A 22,150-nucleotide genomic window follows, 5' to 3' on the forward strand; every position below is an offset into this window, starting at 1 on the left:
TCCAGACCCTAAATTTGACTAGATTTACTGAAACTGAAAAATTTCTTCAAAGTTTTGCAGATAGTCACAGTTCAAACTCATTCCTCCACTCCATTCTCTCCACCACCCTAGTAAACAATTGAGAAGAGTTTTTCAAGCTAAACTCATTAAAAAAAACTACCACTGCATTAAAAATAAAGGTTTGTTCATTCAGTGCTATGCTATTGCTATTATTCTGATCTCTTGATCCTGGCTGGAGTAGTTACTCATTTCTTTCGCTCATCTGTAAACGTAAAGCAGTACAGCACAAAAACCACTGTCAGCCAGTCAGAGAACTTCATATTTTGTTTACAGAAAAAGTTGACGAGATTCCTCCACTCAAGGTTTTCTTACCTCAGACTCTCAGCGCTGCGTTCAGAGAGCAGCCGTCTCCCAGGCAGTCTTTTTTTTTTTTTTTTTAATGGCTGCTTGAATTACCTGTGTGAGCTTCATTAACTGCTCACTTGCCAGGGATTAGGTAGAACAGTGCACCCTGTCATAATTAAATTCTTAAAGTCTCTTTGAATTTGAGCTTGAAACACATTCTTGCCTGGCATGTCAATTTATACAAAATGCATTTAGTTGGGTACACTTGAATTTTAAAAATAAAATTAATTTTTTTTTTTTGGCATTTATTGTGTAATATTACCTCAGACTGTTTAAATGGGCATGTGTGGTAGTAATGTTTTACATATGCAGTGTTGAGAAATATACTCAACTAAGCCATTAGCTTCTTTTAGTACCATATGTTTTTAGTATGGCAACAATTTCAGCGGGAGTTTGTGGGCTGACAGTTACACTGTCATGGTTTTAATAACAGTTATCTTGTGAACCATTAAGTATGGAATCCTTAATACACAAAATTCTATCAGTTTAGTGCTACAATTGTCAATGAAAATTCTTGAGTCAAGTCACAACCTTCAGAAATAACTGAATGTTTGTGTGCATGTAAGAACCATCTTTATGAAAGTGCAACTAAATGTGTAAAATTAAATTTAGTACTGTCTGATTTTTTTAAAATATTTTTAAAGCAATAAAATTAAAGGATACTCTTAAAGCTTCAGCATATCCTTGACTCACTCTGTACTGCTTATTGCATGCAGTTGAATGTAATGGACCTATTTTGCCATTCCAGGAAGAATGGCATAATAGATTTAAATCCAGAGTAGACTCTTTAAATGTAAATGTATGTGTTTTGTGGGGTTTAAGTCAGCCCTTAATGTTGGCGCACAAGGCTTGCTTGTATTTATATAGATATATCGATTTAAAGAAGCAATTCTGGTACACTATTTTTTTAGATTTACTCTTGGTCATATTAGACATGATCTGAATACAGTGAAGTCTAGAATCTTCACATAATATTCAGACGCCTTAGGACCCACATCTTCAGTGCCTTTAATCTGCTCTAGCAGCACATAGGGGTCCAAAAGCTATATTAACAGAAGAGAGGGCTTCTTGGGTTATACGTCAGTGTCTCCCAGTTCCCTGGAGTAGTGTGTGTGGCAGGGGAGCATTGAGTTCTGGCAATTCCTTACCTTCACAACAGCCCCATAAAACCCAAATTAGTTTGGCCCTTAAGCCATTTTTGGCTTCTGCCCACATGACAACCTTCCCCATTGGATCTTGAGGATTGGGGTCTTGGTGTGTCACTTGTACAGATTTTAGATCTAGATAGTCACATAAATGAACATTAGATTTTAAACAAGCTCTCTTTTTCTAGCAAACCACAACAGTGCATATTGAGCATGTTGGGAGAAAGGTAATTCTTTTTTTTTTTTTTTTTTGAAGATACAAGTCATTTTTTAAAAGTGTGATACTGTGTTGCTGTTAATCATATCTGTAGATTGGGTCTTTTTTTTTTTAGCAGTGCATGGTGCCTTTTGTTTGTTTTTTCTGAAGGAATATTATCTGAAAATTGAGCAATAATAGCCTGTGGGTACATTGCAGAGAGATGTTAGCAGTGCTTTGACTTCAGAGTTTGCATTGCATCGCAATCATGTCAGAATCTGCTGGCCTTTTGCCTTGAGGTGCATGTAACCATGCACCTGTGTGCTTATATGCTGGCTGTTCTATCCTTCAGCTATCTTAAATGGGAATGCTGACTAGACACGCAAAGAGGACTCTGTATCTTTAAAAATAGGTTGTGCTTCAACCTCTACTTGGGTACTCTGTTTACTCAGAATTTTGTAGGGTGACGGAGTTGTCATGGAGGTCTTTCCAACCCTCATCTTTTTCCATGGGGGAGCTGCACTTTGTGCTGCACTTCCTTTACAATGATGTAAGGGGGTAAGGGGGGGGGGAGTGATCTCCATTGCCTGCAAAACATATCTTCCCCAGTAAGTGGATGAGTACAGTAAGTTTGCAAGACTGATATGTACAGTTTAAAAACTTAGTCACCAGAACTGCAACTTTTTTTCTGATCTTTAAATTCTGGCCTTGTAATTCCACATAAAAATCCTCAATATGAAATGTCTGTTGTGCAGTTTTAAAGTTTGACTATTGAATTAGACCATTTTTACTTTGTAGTTTTTTCGGCTGTGTGGTAAGAATTTTTGTGCTGCGAGATTTCTTGTTTGTACATTTTGTTGATTTGCTTAGTTAACTAAACTTTCTCTTGCTGTGGCTGTGAAGCTTGTTCTGTCCCCAAAGCTCCATTAGTCTGTAGCTCATATACAGATATTTGTAGCTTTGACATCAGACTGCAGCTCATACACAGGGGAGCAAAGAGGACCCATGGAATTATAGACCTCATCAGCCTAACTTTGATATCTGGAAAGATACTGGAATGAATTATTAAACAATCTGTAAGTACCTAGAGGATAATAGGGTTATAAAGAATAGCCAGAATGAATTTGTCAAGAACAAATCATGCGACACCACCCTAGCTTCCTTCTTTGACAGGGTTACTGGACTAGTGGATAGGGGAGAAATAGTAGATGTGATATCTTATTTAAGTGAGGCTTTTGACATAGTCCCACATGACATTCTCATAAGCAAATTAAGGAAATGTGGTCTAGATAAAATTGCTGTAATGTGGGTGCACAACTGATTGAAAGACTGTATTCAATAAGTAGTTACCAACGGTTTGCTCTCAAACTGGGAGGGCTTATCTAGTGGGGTCCTGCAGGGTTCAGTCCTGGGTCCAGTACTAGTTAATATTTTCATTAATGACTTGGATAAGAGAATGGAGAGCATACTTATAAAATTTGTGGATGCCACCAAACTGGAAGGGATTGCAGACAGTATTAGGATTCAAAATGACTGTGACAAATTAGAGATTTGGTCTGAATTCAACAAGATGAAATTCAATAAAGACAAGTGCAAAATACTTCAGTCACCAGAAGTGTGGTGGCTAGCTTGTTAGGGTGCCACTTACGTTGGCACTCGTATCCCAGACATAACGCAAGAGTTGTCTGCATATCTGCTGGTTAGATTTCAGTCACCTATGAATGGAGACTCAGCAAATCTTGAGCACAATAAGCAACTTCCCTGTCCCAGTGTCTGCTAGTATATCGCACAAGGATAGAGAAGTATATTACATTGGTATGTCTGTTAAAATGAACAGTGAAATATCATCATGATGGCAAATTTCAAATGAATGTGGCCGCCTTGCAAATCGAGTGCCCCCCAGATCGATGTCTGTCAAAGTGTTTAAATTGATCAGATTATATATATATTCAGTGTGTCCATCAGTGACAATCTTATCATGCCACATAAGCTTTTGGCACCCGTGTGATTGCTGGCTTGTAGGAGCATTCCTTGGTACATACACTTCAGAATTAATTGGTCTCCCATTCTTATTATATGTCCATAACAAGAAAGAAACCAAAACTAAAACAGTGCTGATGGAGATGATTGCTGGGTTCAGCATTGAATATTCTGATGTCTGATCTTGTCATACTGATTGGTATGAAGCAGTTGATGGAGACGATGAGAATGGAAAATGTCAATCCAGTGTTCTTGAACCTTCCACAGCACTCACATTTCACTGTCCTACAACAGAGTTGGTATAACTGTGGTTCTATAGATCCGTAGCTTTGTAGCAAGCTTGATGTCACACCGTCCCCACGAAGCTGCTGAAGGGCCTGAAACATATTAGCAACTGCTCACATGTGTCCACATCTTTTGAGCATCCTCCAGCACTGTCTATGATGCTGTCCAAATATGACAGCTGCCCAGTGTCCCATCAACACAAATTAATATTGAGCTAGAGACTGTTTGATGGTAATCACCAGGAATTTAGTTTTATCCTAATTAATAACCAGACCAATGCGTGTTGCTTCTTGCCTGCCCAGATCAGCCATCAGCTGCAGGAATTAATCAGAGTCAGTGAGACATTGTGCACTGTGACAAAGTTCCTCCTCTATCTTGGTAGGTTCTGCGCTTATTGGTGGATTTTCTTGCCTCAGAGATTCACCATGTGGGTTGGGGAACAGCCCAGAGACCTTCCCCTCTGGAAGAACCCACAGTCCAGGTCAATTGGGAGGTTTGGGGGGAACCCGGGCCCGCCCTCTGCTCCGGGTTCCAGCCCAGGGCCCTGTGGACTGCAGCTGTCTATAGTGCCTCCTGTAACAGCTGCATGACAGCTACAACTCCCTGGGCTACTTCTCCATGGCCGCCTCCAAACACCTTCCTTATTCTCACCACAGGATCTTCCTCCTGGTGTCTGATAACGCTTGTGCTCCAGCAGCACACCCTCTCACTCTCAGCTCCTTGCACCTCTTGCTCCCAGCTCCTCACACTACAAACTGAAGTGAGCTCCTTTTTAAAACCCAGGTGCCCTGATTGGCCTGCCTTAATTGATTCTAGCAGCTTCTTCTTAATTGGCTCCAGGTGTCCTAATTAGCCTGCCTGCCTTAACTGGTTCTAGCAAGTTCCTGATTACTCTAGTGCAGCCCCTGCTCTGGTCACTCAGGGAACAAAAAACTACTCATCCAGTGACCAGTATATTTGCCCTCTATCAGACTCCTGTACCCCACTGGTCTGGGTCTGTCACACACAGTGTATTCAAAATCTTGAAGTGGAATGGTGTTGGGTTCAACACCACTGACAGCTGCCCTCTCAAGTGTATCCATCAACCCTTTCAATGGTGGCACGATGCAGTCTTGCCAAACTCCCATGCAGATAGGAAACCCTGGCATGTATCTGCCATGGAATCAAATGCAGCTTTCTGTTATCTTGTAGAGCTCTTTTATCAATGACACTGTCTTCTGAGGATTTCCTCGATGCCTCATCAGATCCCACAAACTTGCTCAATACACTGAATAAAAGGCCTGACAGAAATCTATAAAAAGTGCTGTGCACAGCTTATTAAATTCAGCCATCTTTTAAAAAAACTGTCTCAAGGTCATTCCACTGTTGACTAGATCTTTACCAAATCTAAAGTTGCACTGAGTATTTCAGCCTTTGCTACAAATTGCATCATTGATTCAAGACACTAATACAGAAGCAAATGCTTTCCCTGAGTCCAGTGATAGCATAATACCTCTGTAATAGTGACTTTCAGTGTTAGTGAATAGGTATTGTCTAAACATATTAGGTCCATGGATTTAACTAAAGGTGTAGTGTTGCACCAGTTTAGTTAAACAATTGCCACTTATGTGTGGACACTCTTAACATGGGTTTAAATTCAAGTTTAGTTTGGACTAGGATTTAAGGTGTGGTGATAAATTGTTACCTAGTTTAGTTTTATACCTTATAAAAGCAATTACAGTTTAGCTAAGATGGTCCAGTTAAAATCCTAACCTAGGTTTATATAAATGTAGTCCTTGTTTAAATGGAAAAGTTTTGCCACTTATACCACTGTAGATGCTTTTAGTCTCCTGTAAGTGGCTTTTTTGATTGTCTAGACACCTTCCCAAGCAACATAAGTCAAACCAAAGTCACTCTTATACCAGAATAAGAGGGTCTGCATGGGGGTTTATATTAGTTAAGCTTTTCACCTTAAGTTATATTGAAAAAAATTCTGTGTAAACAAAGCCTTTTATCCTAATCCAGACAACCTAGATTCATTAATTTTGATTCACATGTTGAAGATCCTCTCCATGACCATAACTAGAGGTTTTTAAACAATGGATTTGGGGCACAAGTATGGTATATTAAGAAAGGACAATTGCATGATAACTTGTTTTATGTATCTGTGTAATCACTTATACAAAGGGCCTTGGTCATGACTGAAGGATGCCCCTATTCTGAAATAAGACCCTAAAGGCAGTTGAATGAATTCTGTTTATGGAAATAGTATCTTCTACATAAATCGGATGGAGAAGCCTGAGCAGAAAAATCAAACCCTTTTATACTCTATTTAAATTTAAAAGGAAAAAGACAGGAAAGTAGCTTTCCACCTCTGTAAATTCAAGCAGTGGTTCTCAACTCGGGGTCCGCAGCCCCAGGGGGACTGTGAGCCAGTTTCAGGGGGTCCCTGAGCACTGGTGCCCTGTGGAGCAGAAGCCCCAAACCCAGGGGCAGAGATGGAGAGGAGCACGGGGAGAGTTGTCCCTCCAAACTGCAGTGCCTTAACCAGAGTGGGGCAGTCCTGGGGGCAGCTCCACACATTCCCCCTGCCCCAAAGTCCCACCTCCTGGCCAGGTCTGAGGTGGGAAGCCAGAGCCAGGCAGTGCGGGGTAGCTGCTACTCTGGCTGGTGCTATGGAGGGCTCAGCTGCTGCGCTCCCATCTCCTCTTCCTTCTCAGCTCCCAGCCTCTCTTGATTGCTCGCAGAGCTGCTAAGAGCCACCCTGTTGGAGGGACCTAGTTCTGGCAGAGCCCTCAGGGAGCAACAACCGCGGGGTGGGGCCCTCCTGGCACAGCCTCTAGCTACCGCCCTGCCTGAACACTTTCCAACATAACAGCACCTATGGCTTGCCATTGGGGAAAATGAAGGACCCTGGTATGAGGGGAGGGAAGGGAAGGGGGAAATGGAGGGGCTTATCCCCTGGCATGGGGGAAAGGGTAATGGGAGGTATACAAAGCTCTTTGAATGGACAGAGTGGGGAATGGGGGACACAGCTTTGCGGTGTGTGTGTGTGTGTGGTTGCAGGCATTCCTAAAATTAAATGGGATAGGAGGGTGGTGCGCAGGGAATTTGAAGGGGGCGTGGAGGGACGTAAGTAGCCCCAGGTTTGTGCAATGCGCTCAGCCTACAGAAGCAACGAAGTGTGCAACCCTCTTAATTATCATATCTTATTGAAGTGTGGAGCCCTTCGGTTTTAAAGATTTAGGCTGTTGCAGTCACCCACATGGGGTGAGTTCTCATACATGTCAAAGTTGTTACCCACTTGTGTTTATTATGAGGAATAGAGTTGGCTGTTAACAGGAAGAGACAAACCTTTATTGAAAGTGAACTTAAAGTGAGAAAATAACTTGTTTTGCATGAAACCTCAGCGGCACTTAGTTGAAAGTGTAGAACATCGCACATAATGTGGGCAGAAAGTTGCAAACATAATACGTTGCAGTTAAGATAAATGTGAAGCATCTATTTTCCTAGACCAATTCTTATTGAATGAGATATGACTAATGAGATGTTGGGAAGATCTTGCTCACAGTACAGTGGCAAAAATTCCGGCACAATGCTATAAAAGATTTGAAAGTTAAAAAAAAAAACAAAAAAAAAAACCTAATGCTCACAGTTTTCTAGAATTTAAGAATCATAAGGAATCATTTTATAAACATAGCCTACAAACAATTGCAAGCAATCTCCTGAAATTATAAGAAGTTGGGGCAGCCAAGCCATCAAATGAATTAAAATAAATAGTATTTGGCTAAGTTAAAGTTGAGAAGAGGCTTTGGGGAATAGAATGCCAAGGTTTAAAAGTGGAAAGCTTGGTGAGACTCTCACTCTGCATTTGTAGTGTTACTTGGGCAGATTTGGAGTGGCAAATGTGTTAAATTTCTTAGTAATGACTTAATACATTCTCTATGAACACTTACAAAATCCCATGTATAAACCTAAAATACCTGCCTACACTACACTCTGAGACATAATTTGAGATGTGAATGGAAGGAAAGCGGGTACGCCAGAACTTGTTACAAGGAAGAGGTGGTTATTAAGTATTCTGAATTGTATAGTCTTTCAAAGTAAGTATATAATAGAATGTGATAAGTACAGTTGTATAGTTGTAATATAGAGTGTGAAACTAATTTGAGATCTAAAATGTAACTTATAAGCGTCTAGTTAGACTTCTAAGGATTGGATGATTTTCAGTGTTGTATGCCTAAACTTAGGCACCTGTGTAAACTGATTTTTTTCAAACAAGCTATGTGGCATCTCCCATTGGATCATCTATTTAGGTGCCTGGTTATGGACTTAGGAGTCTCCTTAGGCATCCAATTTTGAAAATCTCAGCAAATAAATGAGAAGTAATGTCCCCCATTTTATTTCAAAACATTTATCTTGCTTTGTGCATCACTTACCATCAGTTTTCTGCTGCTTTCTGATTTGACACTGATCAAAAGCTTGTGATATAGACCCCATGAGTAGTGTGAAAACATTTCATATTTGGGTAAATGCCTGTTTGTGGGTGTGGGCAGAAGAGTTTTGGGGGGGATAGGCTAAACAGAGTGCTGGAGGCCGTTAGAGACACAAAGATACAGTTTAAAAATTGGAAATAAAATCCTAGTGAGAAAAATAGGAAGGAATGTCAACTGTGGCAAGTCAAACGTGAAAGTAGAGTTAAGCAGGCCAAAAAAGAATTTAAAGAGCAACTAGTAAAAGACGTTTAACAGCAAACAAAAATTTTATACATCTATGGCGGGAAGGTGCTAAAGGAGCACTCAAGGAAGATAAGGTCATTGCAGAGAAGCTAAATTAATTCTTTGCATCAGTCTTCACTGCAGAGGATGTGAGGGAGATCCCCACACCTGATCCTCAGATTTGTGACCTAGAAAGAATGGAACTATCCCAGATTGAGGTGTCAATAGAGGAGATTTTGGAACCGATGGATGAATTAAAGAGTAATAAGTCACTGGGACCAGATGGTATGTATTCACCAAGAGTTCTGAAGGAACTCAAATATGAAATTACAGAACCTTCTCCTTCAAATCTTTACATTCCTTCTTCGAGGCCTTATAAGGGTAACCCTGCAAGATTTGTGTGCAAACCTGAAGTTTGTAGAGTTACCTAGTATATTGTCTGAACTAGACTGTAAACTCCTTGGGGCAGGGATTATGTAATTTTTTTGTATAATGCGTGAGAACATTGTTGGCACTCCATATACAAATATAATTAGAAGCTAGCCATTTCTTTAGCCGTGTCCAGCAATTACAATAAAATTGGAAAATCAATGCTGATATGTTAAAATATTGCTAATTAGTGCTCACCAGCTTGTTTTTAATTAAAAGTGAAGTTAAATGTCCTCAAAATGGCCTTGCAAATAGAATCCCTAACTTTACAGGCAGAAATCCAAGAATTGAAAAACTGCTATCTAGCCAGTTAGACCAGCTGATTATTATCTAATGCCTATAGAAAACTACTTGTAAACTATTTGCCTATTCTTTGAGACTAAGCAAACAATCAGTTTACAACAGTGTGTATAACTAAACTCGTTCCCTTGTGTAGACACCTCTAAAAGGACACACGTTTTTGTAACTACTTCTACCTGTGCTTTGAAATCAGTAGAAGAAAAAAATCTCTCATTAATGTATTGCAGCATTTGTGAATGTATTATCACATTTAGGCACTTATGTTCTGTAAGAAACTGCATAAATTCAAGTATTTCTCCCATCTGTCACTTCCGTCCGTGCATGCATCAAAAGTAGATCAGTGAAATAGACGTACCAAAAATTTGGGCTCTGGCTGTCCTGTCAGATCAGAGTGGAATAACAATGATTTTTAAATCAATTTTTAATCGACAGTTAAAAAATTTAAATCAGTAAACTATAGTATAGTTTACATTTTACTCATCCTTTAAAATGAGAAGAAAGTGAGGTCTTAAATTGCTAACTTGGATGTTTTGTACTTGTTCCTTTAGTTTTCCAGTAGTTAGTAGAAAGTCTATGTAAAATATGAAATTCTACTAAGTTTTATGCTTAAAATCCTCATCTGTACTGAAGAAATACACAGATATAGGCAAATCAGAACATCTACTTGCACTTCCCCACCTCAATTTCCTCAGCACTCCTGAGATTCTTTGGGCTAAGTCAGTATCCCCAGTGGAGTCCAGAATCCCGCCGTCTGCACCTAGTCAGTCAGTCTGTCTCTCTTTGTCCTTTGCACCTGGCTTCCTTTCTTCTTCCTTGGCTGGTCCCTCAGTTAAACAAGACCCCTCTGCTGTGAAAGCATGGCTCTCTGATCCTCTTTCCTGCCCAAGCTTCTTGCGTCTCTCTTGTTTCCCCTGACCTTCTCAGTCTGTATGATTTTAAAGGTTAGCATCAACACTTTGGTTTTTTGTTGTCCTGTTCGGAGATTTCCCCAACGTGGTTGAACTGGTCTCCCAGTTCAAGCAACCCTCCTTAGCATACCTGTTTAGTAGTCAGAATATAGTTGTTAAGGGTAATGACTTTCCATTGTCCCTGGTCTGGGAAATGGGTGACACAGGTCTGACGGAACATAGCTGATACGCCATACACTGCGGCATGAAATGATTCAGCAGTTTCATAACATCAGTCTGAATTTATATATTTTTACATAAGCAGATTCTCCAAATTGTCACAGTGACTTAAATTGCACCTTGCATCTGTATGCCCAAATTAGTCTGCTTGGAGAAGTTTCTTGTATACAGCTGAATACCCCTGATGTTAGGACTCAGTTGTATATCTGTCTCCTAAACAGAGCCGGCTCCAGGGTTTTGGCCGCCCCAAGCAGCCCAAAAAAAAAAAAGCCGCGATCCGTTGCGGCAATTCGGTGGAAGGTCCTTCGCTCCGAGCAGGAGTGAGGCACCATCCGCTGAATTGCCGCCGAATAGCTGGACCTGCCGCCCCTCTTTGGAGTGGCCACCCCAAGCACCTGCTTGGCAAGCTGGTGCCTGGAGCCGGCCCTGCTCCTAAATAGAACCAAACTTAATTGATCATTTCAGTAGTGTGGTAAAAAAATTTTTTATTAAATCCCTTAAGTATGATTACAGTAGAATTCATTGTAAATGTAAGCATGATATTTTTGTGTTCATCTCATGTTCTAGCATATTAGGTTTTCAAAAACACCCTAATATGGTTGACATTGGTTTATAAATAACTAAATTTCATTTTATTATTGAGTTAGAAGTAGACTTTCTTGTTGCGGTCTTTGTGAGATAGTGTTTTAGATAAAATATAAATAATAAAAATATATGGAGATAGGTATATCTCATAGAACAGGAAGGGACCCTGAAAGATCAAGTCCAGCCCTCTGCCTTCATTAGCAGGACCAAGTACTGATTTTGCCCCAGATCCCGAACTGGCCCCCCCAGGATTGAACTCAACCCTGGGTTTAGCAGGCCAATGCTCAAACCACCGAGATATCCCTCACCCCCTCAGATGCCACTGAAGCATGATTATTAATAAGTTGTTGCCAAAATATTGCATTTGGTGCAGTTCAGAAGTGTTAGCATGGAATCAAATCAATGTAAAATATATCTCAAATTTCTGTTCCAGAAGATCCTTACATGGCAATATGCATGCATAGCAACTGCTAATGTTGGCTGTTCAGTGGAGAGTCTGATTAGCATGTATAATCTTTCAAGATGCCCAGTTCTACATTTTCATATTTAAAAAAATAACAAATGTCAAGTTAAAAATAAGGAAGATGAAGAGACTTACCTGGTTTAGAAAAGTTTGGGTACTTGCCTATTGTGATTAAATTGGCCTGTAGCCATCCCACCTTGGGCTGTAAGCTTATTAGATCTCACAAGCTAAGCAGGGCAGGGCTGGGACAGTACTTAGTTGAAGACCTTCAAGGAATACATGTAGGTGCTGCAGAAAGACATTAGTGACTCAGTAGGTAGCAATTTCATCTGAGTCAGGTAGGTAGCCCTACTCCAGCTCCCAGTTTTATAGGGTCCAAAGACCATAACACATGCACTGGAATAGCCCATGAAAAGGTCCTGATCAAATTTCAGTGGTGATAATTACCTTCCCTCTTCACCCATGCTCCCCTGCTGAGCCAACTGTGCAGTACTGGAAGGGGTGTGTGGACAGATTCCATTACTGGTAAAAGGGGCGTGACAGGAAAGGTTTGGGCACCACTTATCTATTGGCTACATAGAAAAAGTACCTTCTGAACAAATTGGTTTTCTGCATGTATGAGAGTCATAGGTTTGCTTCAGTGACGAATAACTCCTACGTTTTATTCTTGCAAACACTTCAGAGCTGAGAAGCGGAAGAAAAGTTAGCTGAATTACTTTTTGGTTTGTACCATCAACAGAATTAACTGTGTGTCAGCTGCAGCATCTATATTAATGTTCATTCCTAAGCCAAAATAATAGCTTGACTTTTATTTTTTAGTCCTCAAATTGCTTGCAGGGCTGGCAATTAAAAAATACTTTTGAATTGACTTGCTGTTGAAGGCATTGAGAGAAATAAACATGGAACCTCAGTACCATTTTTAGTCACTTTTGGGGGACTATACAACCACAGTGTGATCCTTGTTCCCACTGTCAGAAGCCTTGAAATGTTTTTTCCATGCAGGCAGGGGGCCAGGGTCCAAGAATATAGCAGTCTGAAAAAGTTGCATTCTACAATAATGTGGAGTGTCCTAGGATAAATGTCTGCTCCCTAGTTCTGGTATTCTTAACAGTTGTAAGAAAGTCAAGAATTGTGAGGGGCGAAAAAAGCACTCTTTGATCTTGACATTTTTTAGAAGGTTCTCAGAAAACTCTACTATTCAACAATTTAAACTATGGGTATTAAAATACTTGCCTTACAAGATGGCCTTCCTAATAGTTGTTAACCTTGTGAGAATTGTGAATATCTGCAGAGGTCAGTCTCATTTCCTTTTAAATGAATCTCTAAAGCCACTCGTTCTTTTGAGTTCAACTTTCATTTTACCTTAGAGTTAAAATAGACCCCCTAGTAATAAATCCCTCGTTTTGGTGGGCAAACTCCAGCATAAATATTAGTCTATATAGTTCTAACAAAATACTTAAACAGCTGGTTTCTTTAAGGTTCTTACCATTGCGTAAGAAATAATTTGGGTGGGTGGATAGATAGGTAGATGCAGTCAGTCTCAGAGCCTGTTTCATCTAAAAAATTAGAGAGGTAGAAAATCTACTGGACATGTAGTACATTCTTCATGCCAATGTAGATTTTGGTCCCTGTTGTATATTTTCTTAGACTAGTTTTAAACACTGTACAAGAAATAGTACTTCAACTCCTTCTATTGAAAGACTATACCACAGTCATGGACTTTACTGGTTAGACATTTTTCCTGATACTCTCTTAATTTCATTATTCTTAGTTATAGTTTAAGATACTGAGGTAAACCATTGGAGTTTAACCCTACAAATGTTGACCATTATATGCCCTTTTCACTTTTTTTGTTTAACCAAACTGGATTACCATAATGTCTTTCCTCATAAATGTGTCCCTTCAGGGTCCTAGTCACCTTTGTTACTCTTCTATAAATTTTCTCCATTGATCCCTGTTTGTTTATACCATTCTGGAACTGAAGAAAAATAGGCTCTGACTCCAGATGCCTTAGAATTCACACATGGGGGAAATTAGGATTCAGAAAAGATAATTGGCAAAAGGAAATTATTTAAAAATGTGTAAAGCTCCTCTAACAGCAGAGAGGGCTAGGGGTATGTCTACATTATGGGATTAATCCGAATTTATATAATTTGAATTTTGGAAACAGATTGTATAAAGTCGAATGTATGCAGCCACACTTAAGCACATTAATTCGGCGGTGTGCGTCCATGTCTGGAAAGGGTCCAGAGAAGAGCAACAAGTATGATTAAAGGTCTTGAGAACATGACCTATGAAGGAAGGCTGAAAGAATTGGGTTTGTTTAGTCTGGAAAAGAGAAGACTGAGAGGGGACATGATAGCAGTTTTCAGGTATCTAAAAGGGTGTCATGAGGAGGAGGGAGAAAACTTGTTCACCTTAGCCTCTAAGGATAGAACAAGAAGCAATGGGCTTAAACTGCAGCAAGGGAGGTCTAGGTTGGACATTAGGAAAAAGTTCCTAACTGTCAGGGTGGTTAAACACTGGAATAAATTGCCTAGGGAGGTTGTGGAATCTCCATCTCTGGAGATATTTAAGAGTAGGTTAGATAAATGTCTATCAGGGATGGTCTAGACAGTATTTGGTCCTGCCATGCGGGCAGGGGACTGGACTCGATGACCTCTCGAGGTCCCTTCCAGTGCTAGAATCTATGAATCTATGTACCGGGGCTAGCGTCGATTTCCGGAGCGTTGCACTGTGGGTAGCTATCCCATAGTTCCCGCAGTCTCCTCGGCCCATTGGAATTCTGGGTTGAGATCCCAATGCCTAATGGGGCCAAAAACATTGTCACGGGTGGTTCTGGGTACATCCTCCCCCCTCTCCAGGGAAGCAACAGCAGACAACCGTTTTGCGCCTTTTTCCTGGGTGAACAGTGCAGACGCCATACCACGGCAAGCATGGAGCCTGCTCAGCTCAAGACCGCAGTCATGAACATTGTAAACACCTCATGCGTTATCGTGCAGTTTATGCTGAACCAGAACCTGCAAAACCAGGCGGCGAGGAGTAGCCTGCGGCAGCGAGAGTGATGAGGACATGGACATGGAATTCTATCAAACCGCAGGCCCCGGTGCTTTGGAGATCATGCTGTTAATGGGGCAGGTTATAGCCGTGGAACGCCGATTCTGGGCCCAGGAAACAAGCACAGACTGGTGGGACCGCATAGTGTTGTAGGTGTGGGACGATTCCCAGTGGCTGCGAAACTTTCACATGCGTAAGGGCACTTTCATGGAACTTTGTGACTTGCTTTCCCCTGCCCTGAAGTGCCAGAATACCAAGATGAGAGCAGCCCTCACAGTTGAGAAGTGAGTGGCGATAGCCCTGTGGAAGTTTGCAACGCCAGACAGCTACCGGTCAGTCGGGAATCAATTTGGAGTGGGCAAATCTACTGTGGGAGCTGCTGTGATGCAAGTAGCCAAAGCAATCACTGAGCTGCTGCTACGAAAGGTAGTGACTCTGGGAAATGTGCAGGTCATAGTGGATGGCTTTGCTGCAATGGGATTCCCTAACTGTGGTGGGACGATAGATGGAACCCATATCTCTATCTTGGCACCGGAGCACCAGGGTACCCAGTACATAAACTGCAAGGGGTACTTTTCAATGGTGCTGCAAGCACTTGTGGATCGCAAGGGACGTTTCACCAACATCAACGTGGGCTGGCTGGGAAGGGTTCATGATGCTCGTGTCTTCAGGAACACTACTCTGTTTAAACGGCTGCAGCAAGGGACTTACTTCCCGGACCAGAAAATAACCGTTGGGGATGTTGAAATGCCTATAGTTATCCTTGGAGACCCAGCCTACCCCTTAATGCCATGGCTCATGAAGCCATACACAGGCAGCCTGGACAGGGAGTCAGGAGCTGTTCAACTACAGGCTGAGCAAGTGCAGAATGGTGGTAGAATGTGCATTTGGCCGTTTAAAAGGTCGCTGGTGCTCGTTACCAACTTGGTCAGACCTCAGCCAAACCAATATCCCCATTGTTATTGCTGCTTGCTGTGTGCTCCACAATCTCTGAGAGTAAGGGGGAGACCTTTATGGTGGGGTGGGAGGCTGAGGCAAATCGCCTGGCTGCTGATTATGCACAGCCAGACACCAGGGCGATTAGAAGATCACACCAGGAAGCGCTGCGCATCTGAGAAGCTTTGAAAACCAGTTTCATGACTGGCCAGGCTACGGTGTGAAAGTTCTGTTTGTTGAAAACCCGCCCCCTTGATTGACTCATTTCCTGTAAGCAAACACCCCCCCCCCTTAAATCACAGCTTGCTTTTAAACGAAATAAAGTCACTATAGTTTAAAAATCATGTATTCTTTATTAATTGATTATAAACATAGGGAGAGAACCGACAAGGTAACCCGGATGAGGTTTGGGAGGAGGATAGGAGGGAAATAAAAGGCCACTGAAAAAAGTCAATATAATGACAGCCTTTTGCTTGGGCTGTCCACTGGGGTGGAGTGGGAGGGTGCACGGAACCTCCCCTCCCCACCCCCCACGTTCTTACACGTCTGGGTGAGTAGGCTATGGAACATGGTGAGGGGGAGGGAGGTTATACAGTGGCTGTAGCGGCACTCTGTTATCCTGCTGCCATTCCTGAAGCTCCACCAGACGCTGGAGCATGTCTGTTTGATCACGCAGCAGCCCCAGCGCTGCAGCCTGCCACCTTTCATTCGAGCGTCCCTCATGATCTCACGTTCACTGGCATCTTTCCTGTACTTAGATACCGTGTCCTTCCAGTCATTCAAATGAGCTCTTTCATTGCGGGTGCATTCCATTATTTCCGAGAACATCTCGTCTCGCGTCCTCTTTCTCCGCCGCCTTATCTGAGATAGCCTTCAGGACGGAGGAGGGAGGCTTGAAAAATTTACAGCTGCTGGAGGGATGGAAAAAAGGAGAGAATTTTTTAAAAAGATACATTTTACAGAACAACGCTTATATTCTTTCATGGTGAAAAACACTATTCACATTACATAGCACATGTGATTTCAGTACAAGGTCGTATTTTCCATCTTAATATTGAGTGCCTGTGGCTTTGGTGTTAAAGATCACAGACGTAGGTCCGGGCAACAGAATTCGGCTTGCATGCGGCCATGGTAAGCCATTGTCTTTCGGCTTCTGCGCCCTCCTTTCCCACATACCAAGCAAAGCCCGTTGACTGCTGCGGTTTTCCTGTTAACCTTCAGCAGCAGAAAACAAACTAACCCCCACCCCATCCAATTCTCTGGGATGATCGCTTTATCCCTCCCCCCACCACGTGGCTGGTATCAGGGAAGATCCCTGCTAGCCAAAGGCAAAAAGCTCAGCACCAATTCTCACCACCCCCCCACGCTTGGCTAACTGCAGGGAAGGATTTCTTTTCGGCCACAGGCAAACAGCCCAGTAGGAACGACCACCTCTGTCCCCTTAAATTCCCGTATTTTAACCAGGTTACCATGAGCGATATCACTCTCCTTAGGATTACACAGCAAGATAAAGAACGAATGTTGCTTGAATGCCAGCAAACACCGGGACCATACGCTGCCAGGCTTTGTCATGCAATGATACCAGATTACTTGCTGCAAGCATGGCGTGGTCAAGTGTCCTATCATGGAGGACGGAATAAGGCTGCACTGCCCAGAAACCTTGTGGCAAGGCTTTTGGAGTACCTCCAGGAGAGCTTCATGGAGATGTCCCTGGAGGATTTCCGCTCCATCCACAGACATGTTAACAGACTTTTCCAGTAGCTGTACTGGCTGCGAATGCATCCCAAGTCCTCAGGGCAAATTAATCATTTAAAAAACGCTTGCTTTTAAACCATGTTTTATACTTTAAAAGGTAAACTCACCTGAGGTCCCTTCCATGGGGTCATGGTCTTGGGTACTGGCTTGGGAGGGTACTTCAGTCAGGCTGAGAAAAAGATCCTGGTTGTTGGGGAGAACGGAGTGCTGTGTGCTCTCCTCCTCCTCCTCCTCCTCCTCTTCCCCGTCCGCAGAATCCTCAGGTGTGGCTGATGAGATTACCCCCACCTTGGAATCCACGGTCAGAGGTGGGGTAGTGGTGGCGGCCCCCCCTAGAATTGCATGCAGCTCAGCGTAGAAGCGGCATGTCTGTGGCTCTGACCCGGAGCGACCGTTTGCCTCCTTTGTTTTCTGATAGGCTTGTCTGAGCTCCTTGACTTTCACGGGACACTGATCTGAGTCCCTATTGTGGCCTCTCTCCATCATGCCCTTTGGAGATTATTTTTAAAGGTTTTGGCATTTCGTCTTTTCGAACGAAGTTCTGCTAGCACTGAATCCTCTCCCCATATAGCGATCAGATCCAGTACGGTCCATGTTGGTGCTCTTTCAATTATCGGCCTGCATGGTTATCTGTGCTGATGAGCTCTCTGTGGTCACCTATGCTCTCCTGTGCTGGGCAAACAGAGAATGAAATTCAAATGTTCGCGGGGTTTTTCCTGTCTACCTGGCCAGTGCATCAGAGTTCAGATTGCTGTCCAGAGCGGTCCCAATGGTGCACAGTAGGATAGCTCCCGGAGGCCAATACCATCGAATTGCGGCCACACTAACCCTAATTTGAAATGACAATATCGATTTTGGCGCTACTCCGCTTGTCGGGGAGGATTACAGAAATCTATTTTAAGAGCCCTTTATTTTGAAATAAATGGCTTCGTTATGTGGACGGGTGCAGGGTTAATTCGATTTAACACTGCTAAATTCGAATTAAACTCATAGTGTAGACCAGGCCTAGGACTCAAATTAGGCAGAGTATCACAGAATGTGCCCACGTTGCTTTTTGTGGTTTCTACCATCTTGTTCTCCAAAGTTTTGTCTTTTTATTTAAAAGTCTCTAGCCATTATGGTTGTGAAGAAAACCTTCAAAAAGTGAGCAAAGTGTAACCCAGAGATCCCCAAACCGAGGGGGCACAGAGGAACCTTCTGCTCCGTCCCTGTCCCCAGCCATGACCTCCTGACCAGGTATTGAGTTATCCCTAAGTGTGCCTTTAGTTCCAAATCATAGTATACCAAAAAGATTGCTTAAGAGTATCATTCAAAACTATTTAAAAATCCACATAGGAGAGTAGTTGCAGAAAGGCGCAAGCTTGTCTCCTTTGGAGTAAATTTGTTATACAGTTTAAAATAGCACAGTTGGAGTGGAAGCAGTAAATAGAGAAAAGTATATGGGTCCAAAGAAGGTTTTATATTTCGATGTTGAGGAATTTGCATTGAGCTAATGCCCACCTTTCACAAATAACTGTTTTGAAACTATATTGTGTGGGTTAGCATAAAACTTATAGAGATGCCATAATGCAGTATTTTAACTTCTTAATGGCTGAATTCTAAAGCAGCTATGAATGTGCACAGCCACTCTGTCAGTCATGACCACTGGTAAGTGGCTTAGTTACATAGTAGAGCCTCGCTAATTTTCTCACATGGCCACTTCTCACTTCAGCACTGAGCTGTTAAATCTTTGCTGAGGGCTCGTATTGCTAAGTCTTCATTGGTTTTGCAAACACATTACTGGATTGGTCATGGTCAAGGCTTTAATCTGGTTCTAAAATACAGTTAAGATTCTGTCTGGTATTTTAATTTTGTAGTTGGTTCCCCAACTACACTGTGGTTGGAATGTGGACATATGCCCTTAAATTTGATCAATATTTAGCTTTTCTTTGAAGTACAATGGGAGAGACTTAGGTTCGCATTATGTGCACAATTTCTTTTCAAATCCCATTGTCACAATTACAGGGCTAGTTGCACTACTGTCCCTTTTCTGGTCTCTCTAATTGCAGTCCCTCACATGTTAGGGGCCTTTACCTATCTCAGGATACAAATCCAGAATTTTCCCATTCATAGACCAGGCCCTGTGTTACAGTATCCTGGGGGTATGTCTACACTGCAGTTAAACACTCTTGGATGGCACATGTCTGCTGACTCGGGCTCGCACTATGGGGCTGTCTAATTGTGGTGTAGACATTCAGGTTGAGGCTGGAGCCTGGATTCTGGGACGCCGAGCCCAGGCTCCAGCCCAAGCCCGTACATCTGCACTGCAGTTAGTCAGCCCCATTGTGCAAGCCCAGGGAACCCAAGTCATTTGACCACTGGCCAGCCATGAATGTTTAATTGCAGTGTAGACATACCCTATGCATCAACTGTGCTTGCCCAGCAGGAACGACAGTTTGGCACCTGTGGCACTTCCCTTTGTGAGTCTGTGATCAGGGGTATTGTGACAAAACAGCTTTCTTAAAACCAAAGCATTGTTTAAAAGTAGAAACATAGCATTTAGAGATAATTTTAAAGCAAGTCTTTATGCATGCCTATCTTACCTAAAGGCTTACTATGCTCTGGTCATTGTCACCTATTCTTTGTACATGGTAGGTTGCAGGGCTGTTGCTAGCAAGTCAGGCTTCTGTATCCAAATAGAGACTGACTATAGAGCTTCCACTCAGAGAGATACACCAAAGATGTCTTCTATAAGATCCTTTAAAGTACTGCCAGATAGGGCTGAGGTTAGCTGAAGTTAAGATACAGTAGAACCTCCAAGTTACGAACAGCGGAGTTACTAACTAATCAGTCAACCACACACCTAATTTGGAACCGGAAGTATGCCATCAGGCAGCAGAGACCCCCCCCCCCTTCGCCCCAGAACAAGGAAATACTGTACAGTAAAGTACTGTGTTAAACATAAACTGCTTAATAATAAAAAAAGGGAAAGTGTAAATTTTTTTTAAAAGATAAGGAAACTTTCTGTGCTTGTTTCATTTAAATTAAGATGGTTAAAAGCAGCATTTTTCTTCTGCGTAGTAAAGTTTCAAAGCTGTATTCGGTTCAGTTGTAAACTTTTGAAGAACAGCTATAATGTTTTGTTTAGAGTTACAAACATTTAGAGTTACGAATACCTCCATTCCTGAAACCTGAGGTTCTACTGTGTGTTGTACACAATGCCACCTAGTGGCTGAAGAGTATAGTATGGTTCAGCATTCCATTCGTTATCTAGTCAGTGCTAACTTCTTCAGACACCCCCAGAAACTGTCAGTCTCTGTGTAGTTCCTCGGAACAACTCCCCTCTTCCCTTGAGAGGATTCTTGCTTTAAAATCTGCCACAGTTCTCTTGATATTCTGATTCCCAAGCCTTTTCCTGTTTTTTGTTGAGAAGTGGCTTATTTTGAGCCATTTTCCCCCTTCCTGCTTGCTTGTCTTACAGATCCCTTTTAAACTAAACCAATATAGTTGTACACTAAAGCAATGACCTGGTTAATATACAGTATTCATAAATTACAGAGCAGCTCCAATTCTATCACATCTATTTCATTCAAAGAGAAGTAAAATACTTTGGGGTCAGCAAGCAAAGTTCAATTTCAATTTGAAATTAATTATTCTTCCTTCTTGTTCCTCAGTGTATCTCTGTATCGGGGGAATTGCAGACCTATCCGGTTTGAACCACCGATGCTGGATTTCCATGAACAGTAAGTAGAAAAGCATAATGGCACAGTGTGGGGGGATGTAGAGGAGTATAGGGAAAATAGTGGAAGTTTTGCCTGTCCAAGCTGGAATTTTATGTTGATCCTGAGTTATTTGTTAATCCGTGGAGGGAAAGGGAGTCATGTATATAGTTTTGTCAAAGTGGTTGTCCAGAAATACCCTATGCACATGGAAGTATCCTTCTCCCTTTTATAGTAAATACATTGCTAAACATTAAAGCTATATGAAAGTGCTTTATTTTACAAGTATTAATTAATGGCCTTTGTCAGTGCAATGAACAACAGACTATAGCTAACATGCCAAATTTGTATTAACACGTTACAAAAAGAACTTGTAAGAGACGATAACCAACCATCTTAGGTTCGTCTGTGTTTCAGTACTTTGGTTTGGGAACTTTCATGATTTTTAAATGTCAATAAGTGGTCATGGTCAGAAAACGAACTGTAGTTATTTGCTTATTATGTTGTTTAAGCAAAAATGTACAGTACAAAAGTGCCATGTTAATCACATCTCCGCTATAACCACAAAATGTGATTGAATATCATTCATATAAATAATGCAGTACAAGAACTTCTAAATTCAGTAAGTTTAAAGACTGCTCATGTAGATAACTTTTTTCTATAACACAGGTTTGATTATATGGTCTTAGTAACTGAATAAGAATAAAGTAAATGTATGGGGAAATTCCTGAAGAAGTTTTGATTTGTAGTAAATACACAGCATTCTTTTAAGAGTTGAAGTTTTATTTTTATGCAGTTTTTTTTATCATAATGTTAATGGCTTCTACTCCTTTACTTTGTAGAAAAATCTTGCTTTTAAAATGATCTTCTGTAAGCACATCTGAAGGAAATTAAATGAGTTATGTGAACTTCCAATTTTTTTAAAATTTCGGAAGTACTTGAATATCTATTTTTCATAAAAATATGAATTTTAATATAAAATATCAGCATTTTAGCATTAAAACTGATGTCTTAAATGTTTGTTCTAGTAAGTTTGCTCTTCATTATGCTTCAGTTGTTTTTTATATAAATCTATCCTTCCAGAACTCTCTC

At 41.6% G+C, this 22,150-nt stretch overlaps 1 protein-coding gene across 3 annotated transcripts in view; it reads left to right on the forward strand.

Annotated features, from left to right (window-relative positions):
- The window catches only part of TMEM131 (transmembrane protein 131), a 178,019-nt gene that overhangs the window by 61,728 nt on the left and 94,141 nt on the right, over positions 1 to 22,150 (forward strand). For all 3 annotated transcript variants that reach the window (XM_054009260.1, XM_054009269.1, XM_054009278.1), the window contains exon 4: positions 21,014 to 21,082. In XM_054009260.1, coding sequence (XP_053865235.1) covers positions 21,014 to 21,082 — 69 coding nt within the window. The remainder of the gene's footprint in view (positions 1 to 21,013; positions 21,083 to 22,150) is intronic.

Source organism: Malaclemys terrapin, chromosome 1, assembly GCF_027887155.1.
Source record: "Malaclemys terrapin pileata isolate rMalTer1 chromosome 1, rMalTer1.hap1, whole genome shotgun sequence".
In the NCBI taxonomy this organism is placed as follows: domain Eukaryota; kingdom Metazoa; phylum Chordata; order Testudines; family Emydidae; genus Malaclemys; species Malaclemys terrapin.